We start from the raw sequence: 27,147 nt of genomic DNA on the forward strand, positions 1-27,147 counted from the left end.
GTTGCCTCTTAGCTACCAAGCAAGCGACTGAGCCCTTGAGGCGTGTTCACATACGCGACTGCGCAGTGGAAGAAGAACTGCGAGGTAGAAGGAACGGCAACAGGAAACACGTGAGGCGTGTATGCGCTCATGGTGGTGTGAATGGGTGATGTGCACGCGCACCAAGATGCGCTCAGGTACAATGAAACAGTGCTTGTGATGTTATCAAAGTGTATGGGGGAAGGGAGGCGTACCTATGCAACAGCCTAGCTATAAAAGCAGCACAGATTTCAGACAACAAAATATCAATATGCGTACTTAAACTGTCCCTAAGTTTAAATAGCACTTAACAATACTACAGGTTAACTAACGTGCCCAAATGCCAGCCTTACTGTAGTGAACGTCTGCTCGTATTGAGAGGGTAGTGGAAAGTCCGAACTTCTTGGGTCTTTACCAGAGTTGGGGACGTCCGTCTGGTTCCACTGTGTGCAGAGAGTCCTCTTGGTTCCGAAAGTCCGTTTCGGGAGGAAAAGTCTCTGACTGTAGATGTGCCGGTTCACACGAATACCGTTAGAAGGAATCCTGTCGCTTCTAAACTTTTGGTTTAACTGCTTTGGTCGCAGCGCTACGTTACTTGTGTAACTTTTAATGTAAACTTTTAAGATTTCAGACAACAAAATTCAATAACACTCACAGTGTTTTCAATGTGCACAATGGGCAATGGTGTCTACAATGGCGCGTTGGTTCTTAGTCTTCTGAGACGAGCAGGTTTCTCTTTTCATCACGGGTCCTACGGAGCTAAAGTCCTGAACAGAGAGAATGAAATTGGGGCTGACCCCCAATTTAAAGGTTGCAGAGGTTACTGATCGTGACGTATGTGGGGTTACCGGGAACAGTGGAATTACGGGAGTTAGAGTCCTTGAAAGGACTGTTGTAGTACCTACACAGAGTAGAAGATACAGAGAACAGGGAGAGAGGATGGAAATCAATGATTCGCTGTGGCAACCCCTGAAAAAGGGACAGAGCCGAAAGAAGAAGAAGAAGAAGAAAAAGAAGTTTTCACCCAACACTAACAAAAGTAAGAAATAATGTTCTTTCCAGAGAATGTTGTTTTGCCTCCTGTCATTCAAACTGTTTGGAGGAAAAAGGTGTTGCCTATCACACATAAATGCTGGGAGCATTTTCTAACCTTTTTTTTTTCAGGGAAATTGGTTCTGAGAATTAATTTACTGAGAATTATGAGGTTGTTTGGTGTAAATAAGTCCAAATTGAGAGGCGGTCTTAGATACAACAAGTCCCTGCTCCTTAACTGCCCAGCCTAAAAATAAATTCCAGTGAAAACTGCAATAAAAATCACAGAGCATAAAGGTCAACCTCTGCTACATTCTATTTATGATGAGAAAGTAATAAACCAAGATCACAGGATCCTCAATGACCCAAAACACACGACCTCCATCAGGAATATGAACTTTCACCATCCGGAAAATGTTTCACAGCCAGCTGATATTACAGTGACCAGACTCTTTGTACCACTATTATCAGATTACACTCTTACAGCTAATCAGCAGACACTCCATTCCTCAGCCTGAAATGCATTTATGACCTACGGTTTTTATAAGCTAGTTTTTTTAAACCTATTTTCAAGTAGGTGTTTGTTTGTTTTATAGATTTTTTTATTGGAATATTTGTGCAGTTCAATATGTGTAAACAGCTTTTATACTTCATTTTATGCCTAATTAAATCTGTTTTCTATTGCAACTTCTTAATAATGTTCATATTTTAAGTAATGGTAAATACAACTGAAATGGTTACTTTATTAGTTAATGAATTTAAAAAAAGATCTACCTTTTTGTATATACTTCACAGAGCTGTATCTTCTAAATATCTAAATACTTAAAGCTACAGTATTTAGAATATACGATAAAGCTAAAAGGCCCCAAAATCACTCCACTGTGGGGCCACATTTAGAGACAAACTTGTGTTTAGACTCATTTATACTATAAGTCTCTGAAGACTGGGATTTAAAAATAGAAATGACTAAAAAATCACATACTTATATACAAAATGTTTATTTGCAAAATAAATAAAATATTTAAATAGTGAGGGTTATTCTTTAAGGTGGCCATGCCCTGACTGTATATGTTGTCTCTTTTTGTGTTTCTGGCATTCAAGAGTAGCCTCAATGCAGATGAACTTCAAATGTCCTACCACAAGGACTAAGATGAGTCTTTGTATCATCCTTAGTTTGTTTTTTGTTTACATCACCCACTGTCACCTTTATCATCTTGGTCCACGACTGAAAAAGTCAGCCTAATAACATGACTACGTGTTGAATGTTTAAGCAGCCTCTTCATCCCCTCAAAGGGTTTCCGTCCTCTGGTCACATGACATGAGGCGGAGAGTCCTTTTTAATCAGGTCAGAGCATCTGTTACTGTAGGTCAAGAGATCCAGCACTGATCTGGGGGCTCCCTTGGCAACCTGTCACACAGCAGTAGGTGAGCTCTAACTGAGACCTGTACTGCCAGCAGGTCACTCCTGTCTTGCTACAGGTCACTTTAATCAAGTTTCACCGGAACAAACAGGAATCGGTTACGGTTACAAAGGTAGTAAATAAATTAAAGATGCCCACAAAAAAGAAAAAAATAGACCAGGAGGAAACCAAAGCCGAAGATGACGACGAATCCGAGGATCAGGAACTAAAGCTGAAAAAGAAGAGTAAGCCAGTGAGGAAGAAGAAATCCAGAGCCAGTGATGAGGACAGAAAAGACTCTGACACATCAGGGCCAGATGTAAGGAGTTCCACGAGTAAGGGAGAAGATAGAGTAAAGCTCAAGAAGAAGAAGAAGAAGAAGAAGAAAGCCAAGGAAGAGGGTGAGGATGAGCTGAGCAATGATTCACACGACACGGACAATGAAAATAACAACAATATCAACAGTAAGAAACAAAGAGGAAGACTCCCTGATGTGATTGAGACGACGAAGAACGGTTTAAAGAAGTCTTTAGACAAATACAAAATGGGTAAGGACAAAAAATCCAAGAAGAATTCCGAGGAGGATTCAGGTGCTGAGGAAGATGAGGGTAAGAAGAAGAAAAACAAGAAGAAGAAGGGCGGTGACAGTGATGATGACACGAAGAAAACCAAAGGCAAGAAGAAGAAGAAGGTTGAAGACTATGTGGAAATCTATGAGAATGAGCTGCGGAACTATGAGCCAGAAAAAGTGGAGAACTATGAGGATGAGTATCACAAAAAGAAAGGTAATTACAAAACATCTTCAACTCAAACTGTGTTACTGAGCTACAAAAATGTTATTTAACTGCAACAGAAATACAATAAATAGGAATTAAAATGAACTGTCTGTTAGAGAAGTCACCTGACACCCAGAAGAGAGGGGAATCCTTGACCTCAGATACTGTGGTAACGAACACATGCTTGAGTTTGATGGTAACGTTAGACGGCGTGAAGATGTATCCATGTGTCATTAGTGTCGTCCTCATCCTGACATATGACACTTGTCACTCACCAAACTGTACTCAGACACAGGCTTGTGTCTCACCGTCACATCTGAAAAGTCTTAATTACAAAACTCCTTATTTCGGAACTTGGTCTTTTCAAATATTAACATTTAACCTTCTCAGATTTTACTTAAAATTCATACCAAATTACTGTTTGTACATGTGTTCTTACTGTCAAATGGTTTAAATTTGTAATTGAATTAATCCTGATTTATCATAATAATAAATATGGTAATCACAATTAATTGAGATAAAACAATTTCAAAATATGAAAGGTTTTAAAACCTCATGACCAATTGTTAAAACATGCACACTTGGTGTGAGCTCAAATTGTTTCAGGAGAACAAAGTCAAACATAAATTTAAAAAAACATAGTCGCCTGAGATAAGATAATATATGGGGAAGGTGGGGACAAGATAAGACACTAAGACACACCACAACACTAATCACTGTACAGACTGGAAGAATTTTTTTTCTATTTTTTTTTAACAGTAATTTAGTGCTGTATCCTTTCTCCTTTAATCACAGCTATGATCTACAGACTAAAAAATGTTTAATTTGTTCACAAACAAAATCAGTGCATTGCATTTATGTATACTGCTATAAATATAAGTATAATATTCATTTCTTATCTATTTATTTTTTAGTTAGCGATGGCTTAGTATACATTAGGGTTTTGGCACATTGTTCTTCAGTGTTTACTACAAATTCACTGAGTAAACTGAAACCTCACCCTCTGCTGGCTCCAAGTCCTGCTGTGGATCAGCTGCTGTCAGCCAAGGCTTCTCTGGCCACTTGCCTTCTCTGTAATCTGCGACCAGGTCCTTGTTTGTAGTTTTATCCTTCTGTCTCATTTAGCAGGTGCAGCAGGTGTATTTTTGCTTCTTTTCGGTTTCAAGGTTTTCTCTCAGGCTCATTTTCCTGCTGTGTCCCTGTGCAATGCCTTTAATCCCGCATTGCCCATAGCAGCTGCATCACCAGTGTGTCAATGTGCTGCGAGAACTTTAATGTGTGTGAATTGGTGAAGAGTGTATAGTGTAAACACGTGTGGAGTGTTCACAATATAGACAGTTAACTAACGTGTTTTTTCCCCTCTTTTTTTTCTTTATTATTTAACATATCCATTTTACCGTCCAGTCTATGAAGTGGTGACAATCACTGGCGATGAGAGAGGAGCAGGAACTGATGCTAATGTGTTTGTCACCCTGTTTGGAGAATATGGCATCACTCCCAAAGTTCACCTGGCCAGCAAGTGAGTCACCCTCAGATTATCTGTACAATCAGAAGTTGAAATCATGTTGAAGTTTTGTTGTTGTACATTGACCTAAAACTTTGTTGTTGTTGTTTTTTTTTCTTTTCCAACATGCAGCACGGAAAAAAAGTATTTTTCTCTTCCATTACAGACAATTCTTTGTTTTTTATTGTTCTTCTTTTCTGCAGAGATCTTGTTCTATTTCTGAATTTTACTGTTTTTGCAATTGATCAAAAAATTGTTTTTGTTTGTTTGTTATATAGGAGTCGTACAGCTTTTGAGAGGGCCAAAACGGATGTGTTCAGGATCAGAACCCACAATGTAGGGCCGATTAAAAAGATAAGGTACATTTCACTCTGTATCGTCTAATTTTCTTTATTTGTTGTAAATACTTTTTGACTTATTTTCTAAAAAAGTAGGGACGTCCAATATATTAATATTTTGCCGATATGCTTAAATTCCTATCTCAGTATCCACTGATTGATTTATGCAGCCGTTTGAGTTAAAGTCAGGGGACACATTTCTTTGTGTGCAGTGTCGTACTGTGTCGCAATCACAAATACTGTGCACTACACAAATAATCGTTTCACTTTCACTTCAAAACTATTTTCAGGTTTTATCATCTGGGCCAAACCCAAACATTGCATTATTGGGTTTGCATTATCGAAGGAAAAACCGATAATCATTCTTACCGATATCATATAATTAAGCTAATATCGGCCGTTATTATCATACTGTATATCCCTATAAAAGCAATCACTTGGTTGTGAAATACAATTGTAGCACATGTACAATATATTAAACAGACTTCAACAAAGACCAGGATTTTTTAATCTGGATCCTACATTTGGTCTATTTTCTTTTTCCTAATCGAAACCTGTCCTGTGGTTCTAGGATTGAACATGACAACACTGGAATGAGCGCCAGCTGGTTTCTGGACAGAGTGATGATAACAGATGTAATCAGGCCTCACCTGAGGTACTACTTTGCATGTAACAACTGGCTGAGTAAGACGGAGGGAGACGGCCTTTATACCCGGGACCTGCTGGGCTCCATGGACGCCATGGACATGCCCAAATGTATAAATATTTACATATATACACACAAAAACTATAAATACGTACTTGATCATGATTGCAGCCATATATTAATATTGGTTTTCTAAATTTGTACCCATAACAGATAACAAGTACATAGTGAGCGTTTTTACTGCAGATATGAAAGGCAGCGGAACAGACGCTGATGTTTACATTAATATCTTTGGGGAGTTAGGAGACACAGGTAAATAAACCTTTTCTTTTTTTTTTAAATCAAGGCAAATCAAAAGTTTTTATATTTTCTGAATACTTAATTAGTTGTAATACCCTTTTTACTGTAATAATACAGTCAGAACAATATTGCAGACAGAGCCACCTAATATCAATGATTAAATCTGGATTTTAAGGAAAAATTTGATCACTTTAACTTAATTGTCAAAATTATGGTTTAAATTAAAGTTTTTGACCTGTCACCTAAGAAACATTATGGTATGGAACCCCCTCAAGAACAAAACATGTATAGTTGTATTTACTTATTACGTAACATTTTGGTAATACTGCTATCAATTTTATATTTCCTATAAAAATACTATAGTCAATAAAAATATGTTTACATTATAATATTATGATTATATAATATGTTGAAATACACAACGTTATTATTTCAGGTGAAAGGCGGCTGGACAATGACAAGGATAACTTTGAAAAAGGAACAGAGGACAAATTTACCTTTGATGCACCAAATATTGGCAAAGTGAGGAAAATCACCCTTGGTCATAACAACAAAGGCTCCTCAGCAGGATGGTTTGTCGACAAGGTAAATTTCAGCTCTACTTCCCTCCCCTGCAATATTTTATTTTATTTATTTAAGTATCTAATTAAATTTGTGGCATTTTTTGAAGAACAAAAGCCTCAAAGCTAGCAATTGCTACTTAATGTACATTTTCAGCCAGAAGTGTGCCAACTTTTGCATAAAAAGTTTGAAAAAGAGAACAAACTGGTAAACAACAATGTGTTTTTATATAGCGTACCTACCATACACTGTTGACTGTAGATTTCTGGGGATGCATTGAAAACTACAAATACAGAAAAGTTTTACCAAGACATATTATTTAGACCTTTGTGTGAATCCTTAGTTTATTTTTTCTAAGGAAATTCCCATATAATTTATCTTTAATGTTCGACTTACTTCATTCTGTGTGTGTCATCACAGACACATGAGCCCAGTATTTGTCTCAAGTCTCCACCCCTTCAACTTGTCTCCATGCGTCTCTGACGCATACAGTGATTCCATCAAAAAGACGTCATTTGAACTGACTCAGACATGAAGAAGCTAAAGCCCATGCACAGCTGACATACATGTCGTTATTCTAGACTTGTTGTAAAGGGAAACCATGTCCCGTTAAGGGATTACCTTTCACCAAGCGGACAAATACGTAAATTTCCTGTAGGGCCAGTGTCAGCAGAACAAACATTAACAATATTCGTTTGCAGAATGATTTACACTTTCATTTGTACAGTAATATCATATGTAATATTTCCAATTAATCTGTTATTTCATTATATATAATAAACTTAATATAAATAACGATAAATAACTTGTGCATTAATTAATCCCTGATGAAGTTTTGTTGGACTAGAATAGACAGTATCTGCAACATCGTAGAAATTATATACAATAACGCTCCATACTAAGTATTTTTTGTGTATGCATCTGTCTAAACAGGTTGTTTTGGATGATCTGGGAAACAAAATGTTGTATGAATTTCCAGTAAATCGTTGGTTTGCCATCGATGAGGATGACGGGAAGATCCAGAGGGACATCTTAGTCGGGGGGTCTCAGCCAACAGGTGAATACTAATAATAATATCAGTTTATTTTAAGAAAAGGTAGGCAGTACAAGGGCTCTAAAATTATACCAGGTTCAGTGCACAGAGAATCAGTAATATATAATAGCAGCAGCAGAGACAAGGTCACAATCCACATTTCACAGATAATATCACCTGATCTGACCAGCCACTCTCACAGTAATAGTAGGTACTCTATAGATTGAGCTGAGGGTAACAGTGTGACTCAGATGTGACAGGATGAAGCAGGTGCAACTGATGATAGAGCAGGGAAGATTGCAAAAAAGTGAAGACAAATTAGATTTAGTGTGGATCAAAAATCAAGCCAGAAAAAGAAAAGAAAAACATAGAGAACATTGTGACTGATGCAAATCTAATGTAACTTTTCATCTTTTGTGTAAAAGAAGGCCCTCTAGAATCTGTCTCTCATGCTCCTACACTCACAGCCATAAACACCTATTCCTGCCTCCTCACCTCAAAGCTTATCACATATATAGCACATCATTTGTAATGTGGTAAATACCGAAGCCTGGCAGTTTTTGCCTACAGAGAAGGACCTGTTATTTTTCCATGTGTCTGCTGTGACTGATTAAAACCTGCTCCGTGGCTCTGACATTATGTCGTCCATGAACCATGATGACCCACTGGCCCAGCCTCTGGGATCCTGACATGTAACTGTATCCGCCAGGTATTGTGTACAACATCCAGATTGTGACAGGAAACATCCGAGGAGCTGGGACCAACTCCAAGATCCATGTCGTGATGCACGGCTCAAAAGGCATGAAGAACAGCGGCAAGGTAACAATGACAGCGAACACTGGGATCTGACTGAAGCACTTTCACTGCAGAATGATGGCCATGAAAAAATCTACCAACAAAGAAGAAAAATAATACATTTGTAGTGTAGTACAATAATTATTATAACAAATTTTGTATTGATATTTTTTCCAACATCCTCCAATCTATTAGTACAATATTAGTATAATATTAGCGCTAATAAATCACGGCAATTTTAATGTACAATGAAATTCTATAGGAGTTTTTAGATGCTGCTGAATAATTACAGTTTGAGTGAACCAATACATTTGTATTATTGATATTATCTATATCTGTGGTTCTCAAACTGTGGTACACATACCACCGGTGGTACTTGAGCGCTCTCTAGTGATCATATTTTCACTAGAGAGCGCTCAAGTGAAAAATATCATGCACAATTAATACAACATTTAGAAAACATGTGTAGCTACATGTGATATTATGAAATAGGATGTCTGGTCTTTATTTATTATTTACTTGTTTTTGCTGCAATGCAAGTCTGTTTCTCACATAAGCACAGGCAGCACAGAATCATGGGGTCACTCTCAAGTTGAACGTGGAACGAGCAGGGGGATTCTAATGTTGGTCATTATGGTGGTACTCAGAGAGATGAAGGTTTTCTCAGGTGGTGCAGAGTAGAAACATTTGGAGAAGGAAAGGAAAAGGAAAGTGAACTCCTTGTCACTGTGACACAGCTCACCACTGCACACAACCAAATGTGACCTCTGTTTTTAACTCATCACCAAAATGAACAGTGGGCAGCTTTAAGGGGAGCAGTGAGTGGGGACGGTGTCATGCTCAGAGGACTTCAGTGGTAACTTGGCAGCTGGTGGACTCGAACTTGCAAGTCCGAACCCAAGTCCGCTTCCTTATCCACTAATCCACCACTGCCGGCCTGAGAACCACTGATCTATATCATTAAGAATGTACTACAAGCAGGTTCTGTCTTTCACAGCGTCTTATCTCTGCTGTATTCCCAGGTATTTTTAGAGGGCGGGAAGTTTGAGCGAGGCCTAACGGACATCTTTAATGTGGAAATAGCCGCGCTACTCAGTCCCATCAGCAGAGTCACCGTTGGGCATGACAACGATGGAGTAAGTGCTGGCTGGTACTGTGAAAAGGTGAAGATGAGACTCAATTCATGCCTCTATGAAAACAGCAGAGTTTTCAGAGTGAATCCATTCATGAAGCTTGTCCTGTTTTTTTTTTTTCGATAGGTGGTGGTGTACTGCCCATTCACAGGAATTGAACAGACTTTTCCTTGTAGTAAATGGCTGGATGACAGAGAGGGAGACGGGCTGATAGAGAGAGAGCTCTATGAGATGGTTTCTCTCAGACAGAAGAGACAGAAAAGTAAGTTGGCTGCTAAACACAGCTGCACTCTGAGAACAAGGCCTGAGCAAAGCACTCTGCATGGTATTGTACATCAACATGTGCTTTTTAGTTAGTATTGACAAATTTCTCTTTAGTCATGGATACTGGTTGGAATAGGGAACAAAACTTTCGTAAATGCTGTAAACAACAAGAACAAATGACAAAATAAAATGACTTAACCTTTTTGTGAAGACACAACCATTTGTTTGGTTTTCCTCAGAGCACCCCTGGTCTTTATGGATCTGGACCTCAGATCTGCCCAGCTCTGGAACTGATGCTGAAATCTCCTTCCAGGTTTATGGAGAGAAGGGAAAATCAGACGAGATCAGGCTGGAAAACAAAACAGACAACTTTGAACAGGGACAGACAGACAAGTTTATGGTATGTAGGATGTCAATAATAAAGTACAACACATTATTACTGTCAATGTGTCATACTGTACAGTATAGTGCTGTTGTGTATTGAAGTGTTTCTCTATAATGGGAAAACACAGGTTGAGCTTCCAGATTTAGGAAAATTGACCAAATTACGGATCTGGCACGAGAAGAGAAGTCCATTCGCTGGATGGCATCTCAGCAAGGTAGGGAATTATTCTTTATTCTTCAGAATAAATACAAGTGGTATTTTACAATACTGCGTTTCACTTATTAGGCAACTATAATGAAGACGTTGACCAAAGAAAAATATATGTTTCCATGTGAGCGGTGGTTGGACTCCAATGAAGATGACCAGGAGGTTGTGAGGGAGCTTCCTGCCACTGGTGACCTGATCTCTGAGCCGCTGCCAGGTGTGGAGATACACCATAAACAAACCCCTGGATATGATTTTATACTATTTCAATTCATGGTGGCAGAGTTAATGACATGAACCTATCAATGTTGTTCTTTCTGCAGTGATAAAGTACAGAGTGACGGTGTGCACAGGGACTGTCGGCGGCAGTGGCACAGACGCGAATGTTTATCTAAATCTAATTGGAGACATGGGAGACACGGGGGACCGAGATCTGGTCAACTGCAAGAACAATGTCAACAAGTTTGAGAAAGGAAATGTGGGTGGAGTTAATTTAGCAGTCTCAGACAGACTTCTCTGTAAAATATCTAAAGAAAAACTTTCTCCGTTGACATTTTCTTAGTGTCTCTCTGAGTGTGCTCTTATTTTTTTAGTTGTGGAAGTTTTATTTTCTCATAAATAACAGCAGTTGATGCCGTTGAATGTCAAGTCGTTATTCACTAACAGATTATTAAAAAACAAAACAAAACACCATTATGGACATTTTATGATGCTGGGATGAATCATAGGCTGCTCTGGGTAATACAGCAACAAACTTCTTTTTCTCCAAAGTACTTCAGTAGTGGGCAGTCGGATATTTCACCTCTCATTCAAGAGGCTTTTATATAAAAGTCACATCAGAATATAAGTTGCATGATGAGTCAAAGTATAACAAAATTATGACCTACAGTCATTTCTAGATACCCTAGGCCCCCCAGGCAAGAGGGGCCATAGACGACTGAAATTGTTGACAAGCTGCCTCTTAGGACCCCTTCCAGCTTGCCTGCTCTGTTGTATAGTCAAGAATATAGGGTCGTTATGGTGTATAAAAAGGTCACTGCTGTTAATTTAAATACTATGTCATTGTAGCTGGTCAAAGCTGGTCATACCATGGTATTTGTGGAAAGCAATTAAAAAGTGACGTTTAACCTGAATTTTCCTTCCTTACAGTTGGACGAGTTCATAATCGAAGCAGTGAACATCGGACGGGTCCGCAGGGTCAGGATTGGACATAACGGAAAAGGTGGAGGCTGCGGCTGGTTCCTTGATAAAGTGGTGGTCAGAGAGGAGGGACAGGCTGAGTCTCAGGCTATTGAATTTCCCTGCAACAGGTGCAACAGCCTCAGGCGGAATACATACTCATGTTACAAATGTAAGTATTTAAATACATTTTCATTTTTGTTGATTGCAGGTGGCTGGATCGTGGCGAGGACGATGGACAGATTGTCAGGGAGTTAGTGCCAATATTAGATGGACAACGTCTTTACAGTGAGTCCAACTTTGATAATATAATAATCCTTGCTTTATTTATCTGTTAAATTATATCAAGTTACCCAGTGGTGGAATTGCTTTTTGATATATATGGTGATGCTGGTAATATGGTCACTCTTCTTCACCTCCTTTGTGCACCATTGGTTCATAATGATGGTTAATCCCTGTTATTTAAAAAAAAACAAAGTTCACTAATATTACTATTTTACACCCAACCTCAAAAGCTGTATATTGTGTCTCTGTGTGTCAGACGTCGACTATAAAATTATAGTGAAGACGGGCAGCATCCCCGGCAGCAGTTCTGACTCTAATGTGTTCATCAAGTTGTATGGAGAGAAAGGCGACACCACTAAGATGATGCTGCTGGTCTCCGAAAACAACCTGGGCAACTACTTTGAGACGGGCCGCATTGATGTCTTTAATGTGGAAACTTTCAATATTGGACAGGTGACACAGCAGAAGAGAGTTTTTTAGCAACAAAATACCAATATGATAAAAACAAATACTGACCTGAGGCTTCCATGGCACTGACCACAGTTGTTAACTTCAAGTCAAAGAAATAAAAAAAACATTAAGAGTTTTGTTACATGAAGGTCAAAGGTAAAGTTCTTACAATTTAAATTTCTAGATAGTTGTAGGACTCAGCCATTTGCACTTCAGAACCCTTACTGACTAAGGACAGATGCGTGTGACATGCTGTTCTTAAATCCATGACTACTGCCGTCGTCATTTTAACATTAATTTGGTTGTTTTTCAACAAAGTCCTTCATCGCTGAACCACAGTGGTGTTCTTATTTTGTAGCAGGCTGATTATAAGTGTGTTGTCTCAAACTTGAAGTGGTGTATTTTACTGCAGAGTTTTCAATTGTAATTGTAATCAGAGAGAGTGGATCCTTGTGGAGGTCCAGTAAATAAAATCTGAAACAACAAGGTAATTTTCCTGCCAGTGTAACACACAAGGAAGCAGAGTCCTTTGTTGTTCCTCTTAAAACAAACAAAATCTGTTTTTGTTGACCAGCATGGAATGTTGACCACAATCCAATATTTATAATTACATTCGAACTGTAGTGCTTTCAAACTAGGATGAAATTGTGTGAATTTAATTGTCACCCATTCGTTTCCGTGTATTTTGCTTCCAGATCAGTCGCATGATGATTGGTCACACCAATGAAGGCATGCGTGCTGGTTGGTTCCTGGACAGTGTTCAGATCATAGTTCCAGTCCATGGGTCAAATTACATGTTTCCCGCCCACCGCTGGCTGTGCAAGGATGAGGCCGATGGGAAAACAGAAGTGGAGCTTTATCCAAGCGAGATCCTGGAGGTGGAACAATGTAAACAAAGTTCAAGAAAATAAATAAATAAATACTAAGAATATTCTATTTCAAAATTTTAAGAATGTTGTCATTATACAGATGTATTTAATGTGTAAAAAATAACAGCATTAGGTTATCGAGGTAGTAAGTAAGTTAAAAAAGATATAATCAGTAGAACAGCTGACATTGTTTTAAATTAATATCTTATTGTTAGAAAAAAATTAGTGGGGGGGCAGCAGATGATTATGAAATTCACTGCTGTAATGTACGATAAGATCCTTGTTGTAAATGGCACCTGTTAACATTCAGTTTTAAACCCTTGAAATGATGTTCTCTGTGACTTAAATGTACATTCCTATGGTCTGTTATTCAGACATACTTACATACACATGTGACATATACGTTGCCAAAAAATGCATTCCAACAGAAGTAATATCCCATCTTTTTTCTGGATCTTCACCTTTACCAGTGATGAACTATGAAATAACAGTCGTGACTGGAGATGTGGTGTTTGCCGGCACCAATGCCAGAGTGTACATCCAGCTCTATGGAGAAAATGGAAAATCTGAGGTTATCAGACTGCACAGCAGGTCCAACAACTATGAGAGGGACACCACCGAAATATTCAAGGTATGAGAAGTGATAATTCTCATTTTTGATTCTCCGTTTTAAGGTTTTTTTTTTTAATATGGCATGTGTTCCCCAGATCAATGCCAAGGATGTGGGGAAGATCTTCAAGATCCGCATTGGTCACGATGGCTCAGGAGTTGGAGCTGGCTGGTTCCTGGAGTCTGTGGATGTCAAACATCTAATCATGGCCATGATGCCCAAGGAGAAGAAAAAGGAAGACAAGAAAAAAAAGAAGAAAAAGAAGAAAGATGAGGATGATGAAGATGAAGGAGAGGAGATGCAGGAAGTCGCGTTCACGTATCATTTCCCCTGTTCCCGCTGGCTGGCGGAAGGAGAGGAGGATGGAGAACTGGTGGTGGAGCTGCTACCTGAGGATGCAGAAGACTTGGAAAGTAAGTGTTTAATGTGTGTGTACACGGAGCTGAGGAAATACTTTATTTGTTATGTTATATCAAGATGAGTCTTGAATTATCGTTAATTAATGACAACGCCTTTAACCATTTGACAGTTAACATTTTCTCTAAACACCTGGAAGCACGCACATCCATCCTATAAAAACCTTTATTATGCCTTATTTAACATTTATTCACACCACTAGCTCAGTGCTAAATTAAACATTCCCTAAAGCCAGGCTTAAAGGGAATTTAAAGGACTAGTTAAGTGGCCCAATCAATTAAGAAATATTCAGAGAGCTGATGCCGTTTTAGTGTACAATGGGTTTTGCGAAGTAAATTCAATTTATACCAAAGAAGTAACTAAATAGTGTCTATACACAAATGCTTGGATATTTAATTATTTGTCTCTAGAATTCAGAGCTAATGATGTGAACATGCATGGTTTCCTCTGACACGGTTTCCTGACCAACATTCAGCATGTGATGAGTTTAAGACCCATTAGGCATTCATCCCCTGTATTCTCTGACAGTCAACACCTATGAAGTGTGTGTCTTCACTGGAGACATGCTAGGAGCCGGTACTGATGCCAACGTCCTCGTTAATATTTATGGAGAAAATGGAGACACCGGAGAGCGCCCCCTGAAGAACTCTGACAACATCAACAAATTTGAGCGAGGCCAGGTACAATGATGAGAACCACTTTTTTACATTTGCAGAAGATAAAAGAGAAATGTATTAGCATTAGCACAATTGATGTTGACGTTACCTGCAGTAAGACCCATAAACCAACAGCCCTGGGATTTTCAGTCCAACGTAATGGCAAATATGTTTAATTAAGTCTGGATTTTATGTTCAAAATGTCATGCATTTTTATTAGTGCTGTACAGTTTTCTTGGGAGAATACTGTGTGCTGCTGAAAATTAACCCAGCATTAATCGAAGGCTCAGGCACTTCAACGGAACATGAGCCTCACACAGAGGTGATCACAGGAGTGTATTCTGGTAGGATTACAAGCTCTCCAGCAGGCAAGCCAGGTGTGACCGGGGGGAGCTGTGAGGCATCGTCCTCTGTGTCATTGGACGTGTCCTGCTTTTACTTGACTTTATCCAAACAATCTGTGCATTACACCTGTTTTTGTAATGACACAAAACTGGGTGTCAGTGCTCTGTGAATAAAACCCAGGATTGACTTAATTCAGATAGGAGGTGGAATTTAGTTTAATTTAGCACCACATGCTGCTAGAAGAGGTTACTGCTTTCCTAGGGAGTACACAGCCTCCCCCACACTCCCATCACAAAAATGATTAAAACAAACTAAATGAATAATTGAATAATGATAATTTACCGAATATTCTTGCTAGATTGCTAAATGCTATATTCTTCATAGAACCAAGTAAGTCTTTAGTATCTCGGTAGACGGCCAAATGTTTTCTGAGGCTGCCTTATCTTGCAGGAGGATGTTTTCACAGTGACAGCTGTCGACCTGGGTACTCTGAAGAAGTTGCGGATTCGCCATGACAACACCAACTCTTATTCCTCCTGGTACCTGGATCGTGTGGAGATAGTGGACACAAAGGAAGACATAACGTGGGTGAAACCTAAATACATTACAACTTTACATCCATGCAGCAGGTGCTAATCTGTTCTTGGTGTCTGCAGGTATTATTTTCCGTGTAACCGATGGCTTGCTGTGGATGAGGATGATGGACAGATTGCGAGGGAGCTAGTCCCTGTGGACGAGGCTTTCATGATGCAGGATGATGATGAAGAAGGAGGGGCCACACTTGGACTGGAGCAGAAATGTAACTTTTTTTTAACAACAACAGCTTCTTGTGGTAGTGGAGGAAACCCTGGTTCTGGAGCCATCCCATGGCCCAACAATAAAGGGGGGGTCTGGGGTTTTTAGTTTGAATGCAGCTTTGAGAGAGGGCTTTGGTCTATTGACCAATCAACAATGCACAGTAAAACTGCAGCCCAGTCTTTTCGTGAATGGGTTACATATGTATCATTAAGTCATAATTATATAACATTACTCTATTAGTCAGCTCAATCTTTACAGTAAACTGAAGTAGTTGTGAATTTATTTCCAAACCTCATACACACATATGCACACAGATATAAACATACAGAAATATCTACTCAAGTGGCTCTCCTAATCCTAATGGGAATAATATTTCTTTGCATACCACTAGAGGGAGCACACATATGACTAGCATCATTGTTTGAACCTGCAAGAGAATTAGGGTTCTGAAAAAAGCTCTCAGAGCGGATGGAAGTTGAAAATGAGAGTATTTACAAAAGTGTCACTTAAAAAATAACACTCTAATGATTCAATGCATTTTTCAGCCATGTCAACTACATACACAGTGAAAGTAAAAACTGGTGAAAAGAAGTATGCTGGAACTGATGCCAACGTTTACTGCATCCTGTTTGGTGAAACTGACGACACAGGTGAGCAGGAGTTCCCAATGTCACTGCATTGTCATGACACATTATCAGAATTTAAAATGTCTTCTCTTGACAGGGTTTGTCAACCTGAAGTCTTGCAAGAATCATAAGAACAAGTTTGAGCAGGGAATGGTCAATGAGTTCACCATCGAGGCTGTGGACTTGGGCGAGCTGCTGAAGCTTCGAATTGGCCATGACAACTCAGGTGGAAGAATATGCTCATGGAAACTAAAATAAACCCTTTTTTTTAATTTCACTAAATTAAAAAAAAATGTTTTTCATAGGTGGTTCAGAAGGATGGTTCTTGGACTGGGTCGAGGTTGATGCACCGTCACAGGGTCAGAGACTACGTTTCCCATGTGGCCGATGGTTGGACAAGAACGAGGATGATGGCGCGATAGTGAGGGATCTGTATCCTGCTGATTTACAGACTGAACTCTACACACCATGTGAGTGAAGAACCGTTAAACAAAAAATCAGTTTATTGAAAGCAAAACTTTAACAGACTTATCTTTTGGTAAAAATGCTTTGAACCACTTTAACTGACTCACTATGAAATCATTAGAAGTAAAAAAAAATGTATTAAAACTCTGTCTTGAGAGGCTCTTTGTCACAGCACTGACATGTTGTCTTTCACAGTGAAGAAGATTTGTTTTAAACAGCAGTGCAGTAAGCTACACATAAAGCTTCTAGATCACAAGAGGACAACCAGTAACATTTTCACTGGACTTTAAAAAAAACCCACACATGATAGAGTCCTGGAAAACCAAGACACTATCTAAGGCATAGTACTTTTCATTCTGTCAATAAAACTCCCTTAAAATTCCCTTAAGCTTTTTACTCTCACTGCAGATAGATACAAATTGGTAAATTAAAGCATGGCCACAATGCATTTTCAAAACGACTCCATATTTCCAACTTATAATACATCAAAGAAAATAAAAAGTACAAATGCAATTAAATTTTTAAACCATAAATCGTAACTGGTTAAGAACTGTACCAGATGTTTACAATACATTTAATTGTATTGGTCTTATGAGATACGGTATATACCCTGAAACAACCGTTCCATGTTTTCAAATTTAGAAAATATTTGTACAATTTAAAAGTTTATTTGCATGAATTAGTGACATCTACACCTGGTATTGCAAATGCAACCACTGGAGGACTCCTCCCCTCCCTCCTCCCACTCTGTGGCAAATTAGAGCGTGGTTAAAATATAAGGATATAACCACTTTTACAGTTTGTGCTTCTAAGTAATTTCTGTATAACACAAGTCACTGAAGTCACTAAAGCTTATGGCAGTTTTTAATGCATTTTAAAAATGTCTTCACAAGAAATGTGCTGTTTGCTGTGGAATAGTGTCCCCTATAGAGGCACAAACACCAATTTTTTTAATGTCATACATTCATAGAAATCTAACTACTTCAGTCACTCTGGTTTGTTCCAGTTGTGCCCTATGAGATAAAGATCTTCACCAGCGATGAGTTTTGTGCAGGGACAGACGCCGATGTGTTCATAGCCCTGTATGGACATAAGGGAGTGTCCACGCAGCAGAAACACCTGTGTGTCAACAAGAGGGAGCGACGTCTGTACTTTGAGAGGGGAGCAGAGGACATGTTCATCGTAGAGGTGAGTGTAAAAGTTTTGAACACACAACTTTAAAAGGTGTAGCAGCTACTGTACAGCCCTGCAGAGACCGAGTTGTCTCTTCCCAGTTGGAGGATGTAGGTGATGTCATAGAGAAGATCAGAATCGGACACGACAACAAAGGCACCAACCCAGGATGGCACCTGGACAGAGTGGAGATCAGACGACAGCTCCGCAAAGGAAAGGTAGAGAAAAATAATCACAGTGAAGAAATGCCGAATTTATTGAATTATGTCTCTCTTTTAAATGAGTGAGAGATAAATAGTGCATCAGCACATGGCTCTCACTCAGCACAGATTTGCTTTCTCTCACTGTCAGACCCACTTTTCAGGATGTGTGTGCTCCATGTTTTTAACATCAGGGCTCAGAGACCACCATATTCCCATGCGAGTGCTGGCTGGCCAAGTCTGAGGATGATGGGGAGACAGTGAGGGAGCTGGTCCCCTCAGACATCATCACTCAGAAACTCCTCAGGGACGGTACGCTGAAAACCACTGAAACAGAGGTGGAGGATGCCCTGGAAAGTAGGTTTACTCTGGTTCTAGTGGTTGCATGTGCTATAATTCACCTCATGAATCACAGAGCTTTCATGACACTTTACACGTTTGCGCACTTAAATAAATTGTTACAGTGAAAACCAAGAACATGGAAACAAGCCTGTGACATCAGCACTAGGGCAGAACACCTCACAGCAGAATTTATCCACTTAAGAGTTCAAATATGCAAATTCAAAAGTCTGTAGAGTCCCATAATCCTATAGTCCCATTTATAATACATATTTAATATATATATATATATAAACTATGTTAATTATACCCGTCTTTCTCTCAGTTTTGTGTTGTATTTTATTGCATTTAATATTGTATTTCATGGAAATAAAGGTGTGACTTATGTTTCATGTGTGTGAAAATAACTCTCAAATACACCGAAAAAAATCCTCTGTCACTGGGATGAATTCAGAAAAAATGACACAAACACAAAATGACAGAAATGTGGACAAACTCATTACAAGTATCCAGCCGGGGTTGATGCGAGTTGATGAGGCTCTGGCTCATGTCCTAAAAGCATTGGCTCACGGTGTAGCTGTAGGACCTCTGTAACCAGAGCCATCTGGAGGATCTGTCAGCACCTTCTGTGGTGGATTTGATGGCTTTTTAATTGGCTAATCAACTTATGACAAAGGGAATGTGAAGATTGCCATCACTAGCAAACACTGAACTGATGGGTATATGATAATGTGGAATTAAATACTGTTAAATAAGGTTATATGTATATATATATACCCTTATATATACAGTATATATATACACTTTTTCAAATGACCGGGGTAAAGTGATCTACCTACATTGAAAACTATAAATATATATTTTCTGCTTTGATTAAATGGCTGTAGTTCTATGGCACAATGCCGTCTGACTCAATACTTCTATGGTCCTTACTTTAGCCCTAGTGATTAGCCTCTTAAAATAGAATTCAATCTTTATAGTTTTTTTTTTTGTTGTTGTTTCTTTAAATGTAATTGCTCCAGATCTACCAGCACTCCCTTTGAGATCTACTGCTAGATCCTGATCTACTTATTGGGCAGCCCTGCTTTAGGACATCTATAATTCTTTACCTCTACAGCTCACAGCTACAAAGTGTCTGTGCGGACGGGGGACATGTATGGAGCTGGAACTGATGCCAACGTTTTCCTGACCATCTACGGAGACCTGGGGGACACAGGGGAGCGCAAACTTGCCAAATCTACGGCCAACACCAACAAGTTTGAGAGAGGAGCAGTGGACAAGTTCACCATCGAGGCTGTGGATCTAGGACAAGTCTTTAAGATTGCTATTCGTCACGACAACTCCAATGTGGCAGCTGACTGGTACTTGGACCAGGTGGAGGTGCTGGATGAGGACACTGAGGAGGTCTACATGTTCTTGTGTGAGCGTTGGCTGTCCACGAAGAAAGAAGACAAATGCATAAGCAGGATCTTCTTTGTCAAGGTAGGGAGGAGACAACGAGTCTGATCCACCTATGCTCCACTCCATTTGTAAATAGACATTTGTTTCCAAGTCACGGCACTGTGACGCTCCCCCTTCTTCTGCTGCTTTAAATTCTGTCCGTTCCTGTAGCTGAAATGAAAATAAGCAGATTATTTTTCTGGTTTTAGGGATACGAAGGTGAAAGGAGCACTGATCCAATGTCCCTGAAAATAGCGCAGGCCAAACAGGGTCTGGACCGAAATGCCAACAAGAAGAAAAAGAAGAAAAAAGCAGCGGTGGTTGAGGAGGGTCCAAGTAAGCAACAACACTATTTCTTAAACTTTTAACAATTAAATTTAAATTTTAGAAACTGATTTTATGCAAAGCTTTTTTTAACAAAGGCCTTTGGCATGTTATATAGTTCTCGGTAGGGAGAAAAAGAGCAGCTGAGATTTAGTCACATTACTAATTTAACTGAGAATAACTAACGTCATAATAACTTATAGTCTCTCAGAAGGAGCAGGTGGCTTGTGGGTATTTGACATGACCAAACCTGCACGTCTAGTCTAGCTCAATTTAGTTTATTTTCCGGTGACATTTACAAGCTGCTCAATATTATAAGGAGACAGACGAGTGAAACACTTCAGGGAACAAGCAAGCGCTTGGTGTCAGTGAAGAGAAACAAAAACTTGTTTTTACAGAAATAAAATCTCTGGAGAAAAACAGAGAAAATATGGATATACCGTAGAAGAGAGAGAGCAGGAGCAGAGCTGTCACTGTTATATAACAGCTGCAACTTCATGAAAAGATGATAACAATATATTTGACTGTAAAATGATAGCTGTGGATCATGAATGACACATTTGTGCCGCCTGCATCCAAAACGTGCAGGGTATAATTAAAAAAAAAAGGACAAGACAATGAAATGTGTCAAACTGTCCTAACCTTAAATAACATCTTTAATAGGTCAGGCCCGAGAAGAATCTGTCGCTGCTACTATGTTCTCTGAGCCTCTCTGTGTGACAGATGGTGCCTTCACACATCCACTCAACTGTGGAGGTTACACACCAGAGATTCTTCTGTCAGTTCACATGTTTTATATCTGGTTAATGTCAAAGTGACTTCTTGTAAGAACAGCAGGGGAGACAACTACAGATCATCCACAGTGAGCGATGGTGACGGTGTCCTGCTCCTCGATAATAACGCCAGGCTCGCACTTTACCTGAATCCTCCAGAGATGCCCCGCCGCTGTGAACACTTTTCACCCTAGACACACTCCTGCTGCATTTTTTCATGTGTGACGGGAAAAGTCAGGAAGATGTCCCTGACCCAAATCTCCAGACAATACTGGGAGATCGTACCTGGAAATAGCCTTAATGATTGTCACTGAGTGCCTGAATTAGGACCAGCAGGTTTAAGACTATCACCAGGGCTCAAGTCAGGGAAAGGTTATTAAAAGTCTTGGTAATGTCTGGTTTTATGAAATAGGCAAACAAGGATCTATAACAGATACTGTACGTAGGCTTAATTCAGTGACATCATCCTGGATCAGAAGAACTCTGTGTAGCTGCTTTTGTATGTGACTGTTTCAAAAAATGTGCAAATATATCCAAGCCGTTGTGCGCATCTTTTAAATAGAGAGGGGGAAAAAAGAAATTATTTAAGGCAGCTGAGTGAATGTCTGCACCAACCAGAGAGGGAGACATTTCATTACTCAGTGCCTCACACTACCTGAGGGAGTTTTGTATTTTCTGTCTCCAGTGACTTAGTGAAAACAGCTCACACTGCAGAGGTTATGATGGAAAACTGTTGTGGCTTAGTAACTGCCACTATTGTTTTTTTAGACTGTTTGTGCAGTTGCAGTTATGCTCTTACTGATTGTAAATTCCAAACAACCCTCTCCCTGCAGGGGGTGCTATAAAAGCAATTTAAATGCACTCTTACATGCGTTACTATCACTGCTACAGTCTTCTAAATTCTGTCAGTTTTCAATAACAGACATACAGTAGGATTGTGTGGCACTTTGGCCCAAAGGCAGTGTCTCTGTCGTTGGTGTGGAACCCCAGGGTTCACCTCCTGGGCAAGATCAAATCCCGGGTAGGGAGGTTGGTACCTTCCAGTGGACTCACCACCCGCAGGAAGATTCGGGGGGAGAGGGGTTGGTACGGTGCAGTGTGATTTGGGTGGTGGTCATAGAAACTGCTGCCCCCGTGACATGGTAACGGATAAGCGGATGAAAATGGATGGATGGATGGATGGACAGAATGATTGTGACAAAGCAATTATAGTACATAATAGTACAGTTCAGTTAATTAATTAAAAATGATTTATTACTACAGTAAATTCCTGCAAATTGATCCCGCCCCTCCCCCCATGGTCACAACAGAAGCTCTGGAGGCTGCATCACTGTCTATTTTATACTAATGAAATAATGGGATAAAGAAAATGAAGTGATGATAAACTCATTACTAAACTGATCAATATGTTTCCTATTGTTATCTTGTTTTTAATTTTTGAAAACTCCAACTTCAAACAGAAGTATAGTTGATAACCACTCCATGAGCCACAGCGATGTTCACTAAAAGATACAATTCATCTCTTTCCCATAGTCATCCCATATCACTTCACTTTGTCCACGGGAAAGGAACGTGATGCCACCACCACAGCCAGGGCCTATGTCATCATTATTGGCAACAACGAGACAGAGACAGATCGACTGTGGCTCGACCTGCCAAAGGGAAAGAATTGCTTCGTGGCTGGCACCATGGAGCACTTTGTGTCTTATGGAACTGACGTTGGAGAGATCAAGAGGGTGGAAGTGAGAATCTGCGACTGTCTTTGAGTTTCTAAATCTGTGAAAACATCTCTCCTCTGCTGCTTTTAGTTTAGTTAAAAAAAAAAAACTTTTACATAAAGCCATTCTCACTCAGCATAATTATTTCCAGTCATTCCTTTTGTTACCCTTGATCAAATCAAATTGAGAACTGTTTCTAATTCACTTCCACCTTCCCTTTTCTGTCTTTTTTTTCCTTTCCTCTCCTGCTTTTTTTTTTTTTTTTGGTTTCTAAGCTTGGTCATAACGGTGTGACACCAGAGAGCTGCTGGTTGGTGGAAGAGCTGTCGGTTGCCGTGCCAACCAAAGGTATCAAGTACATTTTTCCATGTAGGTGCTGGCTGGCTAAAGACAGAGGAGATGGTCTGACTGCCAGACTTTTTAATGTGCTGGATGCTAGCACTATCAACATTATCCGCAAAGTGAGTCACGCAGCACCTTAAAAGATTAGTTTGTTGTACTTGTGAGTACACCAGTTTCCTCTGCTGTGGTGTTCTAGGTCATATATTCAGTGACAGTTGTCACGGGTGACACCCAGTATGCAGGGACTGATACCAACATATTCCTTACTGTGTATGGAGCCAATGGGAGCACAGAGGAAATGCTGCTGCCTAAAAATGGGGACAGGTCAGTCTTACAGTCACTACAACCTACTGTAAATAGGTAAAGGGACCACTATCTCTATCACAGATTAAACATCTTCATATACCACCCTCATGTACAGTGCTGCCACACCTGACTTTGTTTTGCCTTGGACCACAGTTCATTTCTTTTATATTTCTGAAAGTTCAAGGCAAAAATTGTGTCTTTGGTACATCTTTATATTTTTAATGAAGGTAGTGAGGTTGATTTTCAAACAGGGGTAATGGATATAAATGTAGGCCTTGTCACTGCAGACTTTAAAAAGGACAGTTGAAAACCTACTGTAGTGTAGTGCTCTATTAATGTGCTGTTATAAACCAAATACCCTGAATCGTTCCTGTTACGAACACTCAAAACATCAAAACAAATTTGATTTTTTTTTAACAGATTTGATTTTAAAGGATTATACTATATCTTGACTGACTTCATGTTGGTGATCAAATGAAATAGTTTTTTTTTTTTTGTGCTGAGCTGAACTAATTCCAGTTGTGTCAACAAGAGACATCTTATTGTTGCGTTCTCTTTATGATTGATTGATAAATTGTATGCATTTTCTGTACATGTAGGTTTGAACGAGACCAAGAAGACACTTTCAACCTTGAAATTGACGACATTGCTCCTCTGAAAAAGATCAGAGTTCGGATTGATGGCACTGGAAGTCGTCCTGATTGGTTTCTTGACAGAGTGGGTAACCATGATGTGACAAGAAATTTTAAAATAAATGAATAGTTTCCTGCAATATATATATATATATATATATATGTGTGTGTGTGTATATATATATATATATATATATATACACACATATATATACATATATATATCCCTTAGTTGTATTTAATTAATAATAACAAAAACGTTTTTTCTCCAATTAAAATATTCTTAAAAATATGTTTTAGTCTCTCCAGCAAAAAGGAAACAGATTTTAAATCTCAAATGTTTTATTCAATATGTGTAGATTGTGATGCAAAACCTGACCACAGAGGAAGTTTATGAGTTCACCTACGAGAACTGGCTGTCAAAGACCAAAGGGCCAAAGAGGACAAAGGTGTGTGAGCTGGGAGCAGTGGTGGATGAAGAGGAGATGGTGGAGAAGACCACCTACATCGTCCAAGTCCAAACCAGTGATGTCGGAGGTAACTCACATCGGAACACTATATTATTATTTTTTTGTTGAAATATTTGAATTTATGGTTGCAGTTATAGTGACGACATATTTATCTGTTGTTTCTCTCGTGTTTAAGGGGCTGGCACTGATGCCAACGTGTTTCTGATCTTGTTTGGGGAGTATGGAGACAGTGGAATGCTGCCTCTGAAGATGAGCACCAACCGAAACAAATTTGAGCGAAAAATGAAGGATGTGTTCAGGTTTGGGGACATGCTCAGTCTGGGTGAACTGTCCAAGGTGCGGGTGTGGCATGACAACAAAGGTACATTTTTAATTTGATGAAAAATGTGTTTGACGTAAATGTGATGGTTTTTATCTCACAGTTTTTGCAGCTCAAGCAAATATTGGTTTAAATGGAAAATTATTTAATCAAGTGTGCATTATTTTACAGATGCTTTGATATATATTTATATAAGGTATTTTTGAGCTTATGTTTTGTATATATCTAAATGTACATATTTATACATACATATGTATATATATATTTATATTTATGTATGTATGTACATATATATATAAATATATGTATGTAAGTATGTATATATGTATGTCTTTTGTACACCTTGTCGGAGAAAGGTCAGAATGTTGTTAAAACTAAACATTTGACTATCAGACTAGAAGTGGTAAACAAACAACAGTATGAAAACATCCAAAGTTGGCCGTGCCTGTTTACAGGTCCTGCTGCTGGTTGGCACCTGGACTACATCGATGTGAAAGATGAGGCCATGGACCAGACCTTTAGGTTCCCCTGTGATCGCTGGTTGGCTAAGAATGATGACGATGGTGAAACGATGAGAGAGCTGGCCTGTGCCAACAACGACTCCATAGACCTCAGTGATAAAACCAGTGAGTCGTGATGAAGCAGAATCACTAACTCATTGATTTCCACACAATTCTCAGGGGACTTGACTTATGTGTAACTGTCTCTCCCTCAACCCCACAGAATATGAAATTGCCACAACAACTGCAAACACAGACAAGGCCTCCACCACGGAAAACGTCTGGTTGGTTTTGGAAGGAAGAAAAACTCGTTCCAAAGAGTTTGTCCTGGAGAATAAGAAAAAGAAGTTCCAATGGTAGGCGGTCAAAGAAAGTCGAGGTTCAGTGCTGTTCAGAGAGAAGCCTCACCGTGTTGTGTTTTACCTGACTTGTTCTAGGTTTTTTAGCATCTTCTATCTTTAGCTTCTCTTTCTCATCTCTCGGCCTCTGCTCTCTGGAGATCTTCTCCCATGTGCTAAAGAAAGAAAAAGTTCTCAGGCAGAGCAGACAGTTTTAACTCTTCGCTGTCCAGGACCACGCTCCGTACAGGCAGTAAAAGCCACTGTTTTCTGCTTTGACAGCGGTGCCGTTGACTCATTTGAGTTCTCCTCCAAGCACCTGGGGGATATCGCTGGAATCACCATTGGTCATATAACCAAAGATGGCAAGAAGCCCAAGAAGGAAGTGTTCTGGCATGTGATGGAGGTGGTGGTGACTGAGAAAGAGCTGGGAAACAAGTAAGTGCTTTAAGCTTTTAACAGATACTGTAGGTTGTATAATTTTATATATAATCTAAAATAAATATTACAGGCATTAGTGTGACAACCACTTTTTGCCCATTTAGATATTACTTCCAGTGTGATGCACAAATCCCTCTGGCAGCCAAAAAGGACCAGTTCCTGACCTTTGAATGCTGCAGGTCCGTTGAGAGTTTTGCGAGCAAAGTCCGCAACCTTGTTCCCGTCAAGTATGAAATCATTGTCATCACGGGGGACATAAAAGGAGCAGGCACAGACGCCAACGTCTTCATTACCCTCTATGGAGTCAACGGGGACTCGGGCCAGCGTGCTCTGAAGCAGAAGTTCCGTAACCTTTTTGAGCGAGGAAAAACAAACCGCTTTATTTTAGAGATGCTGGATCTCGGCGAGCTGCTGAGGGTGAAGATGGAACACGACTGCAGCCACCCCAACAGTGGATGGTACTTAGAGTGTGTGGAGGTGACCAACACCGCCAACTCTGTCACCACCATCTTTCACTGTGGGAAATGGCTGGGCACTGACAAGGCCGACGGACAGATTCAGAGAGTCCTTTACCCCAAATATTAGGAGGAGGGGGAGTTTTTGAGACATTTTCATTATTTGTAATTTTATACGGATTTGTATTTTTTAATTGTAACGGTGTGCCAATTGTTTAGGTCTAGGGTCTGTGTCAGGTTTATTCTAAAATATATGACGACAAAGTAACAACACAAAAGACGTCTTGA

At 39.5% G+C, this 27,147-nt stretch overlaps 1 protein-coding gene across 1 annotated transcript; it reads left to right on the forward strand.

Moving 5' to 3' along the window:
* The first annotated feature begins 2,045 nt into the window (after positions 1 to 2,045).
* On the forward strand, positions 2,046 to 27,147 carry loxhd1b (lipoxygenase homology PLAT domains 1b). Its single transcript, XM_008336002.3, has 41 exons — positions 2,046 to 3,235; positions 4,631 to 4,745; positions 5,009 to 5,089; positions 5,640 to 5,824; positions 5,928 to 6,026; positions 6,451 to 6,599; positions 7,509 to 7,632; positions 8,318 to 8,427; positions 9,426 to 9,566; positions 9,663 to 9,798; positions 10,040 to 10,200; positions 10,313 to 10,399; positions 10,471 to 10,606; positions 10,713 to 10,867; positions 11,539 to 11,699; positions 11,780 to 11,856; positions 12,110 to 12,306; positions 12,999 to 13,191; positions 13,643 to 13,803; positions 13,880 to 14,195; positions 14,728 to 14,879; positions 15,651 to 15,784; positions 15,857 to 15,999; positions 16,544 to 16,648; positions 16,722 to 16,850; positions 16,930 to 17,094; positions 18,096 to 18,277; positions 18,364 to 18,480; positions 18,657 to 18,819; positions 19,919 to 20,283; positions 20,451 to 20,577; positions 22,872 to 23,080; positions 23,332 to 23,517; positions 23,595 to 23,722; positions 24,304 to 24,421; positions 24,696 to 24,873; positions 24,982 to 25,167; positions 25,581 to 25,751; positions 25,849 to 25,981; positions 26,246 to 26,401; positions 26,509 to 27,147. Exons 1-41 carry the CDS (start codon positions 2,602 to 2,604, stop codon positions 26,987 to 26,989), a joined length of 7,146 nt encoding a protein of 2,381 aa, XP_008334224.2. The 5' UTR covers positions 2,046 to 2,601; the 3' UTR covers positions 26,990 to 27,147.

Source organism: Cynoglossus semilaevis, chromosome Z, assembly GCF_000523025.1.
Source record: "Cynoglossus semilaevis isolate Cse_v1.0 chromosome Z, Cse_v1.0, whole genome shotgun sequence".
NCBI classification, from domain to species: domain Eukaryota; kingdom Metazoa; phylum Chordata; class Actinopteri; order Pleuronectiformes; family Cynoglossidae; genus Cynoglossus; species Cynoglossus semilaevis.

Bases quoted from the DNA above. Each gene is read 5' to 3' on its own strand.
- loxhd1b (XM_008336002.3), top strand. From the start codon at position 2,602: ATGCCCACAAAAAAGAAAAAAATAGACCAGGAGGAAACCAAAGCCGAA. The intron at 6,600-7,508 runs GTAAATTTCAGC...CTGTCTAAACAG, and splicing joins CAGGATGGTTTGTCGACAAG to GTTGTTTTGGATGATCTGGG. The intron at 11,700-11,779 runs GTGCAACAGCCT...TGTTGATTGCAG, and splicing joins ATTGAATTTCCCTGCAACAG to GTGGCTGGATCGTGGCGAGG.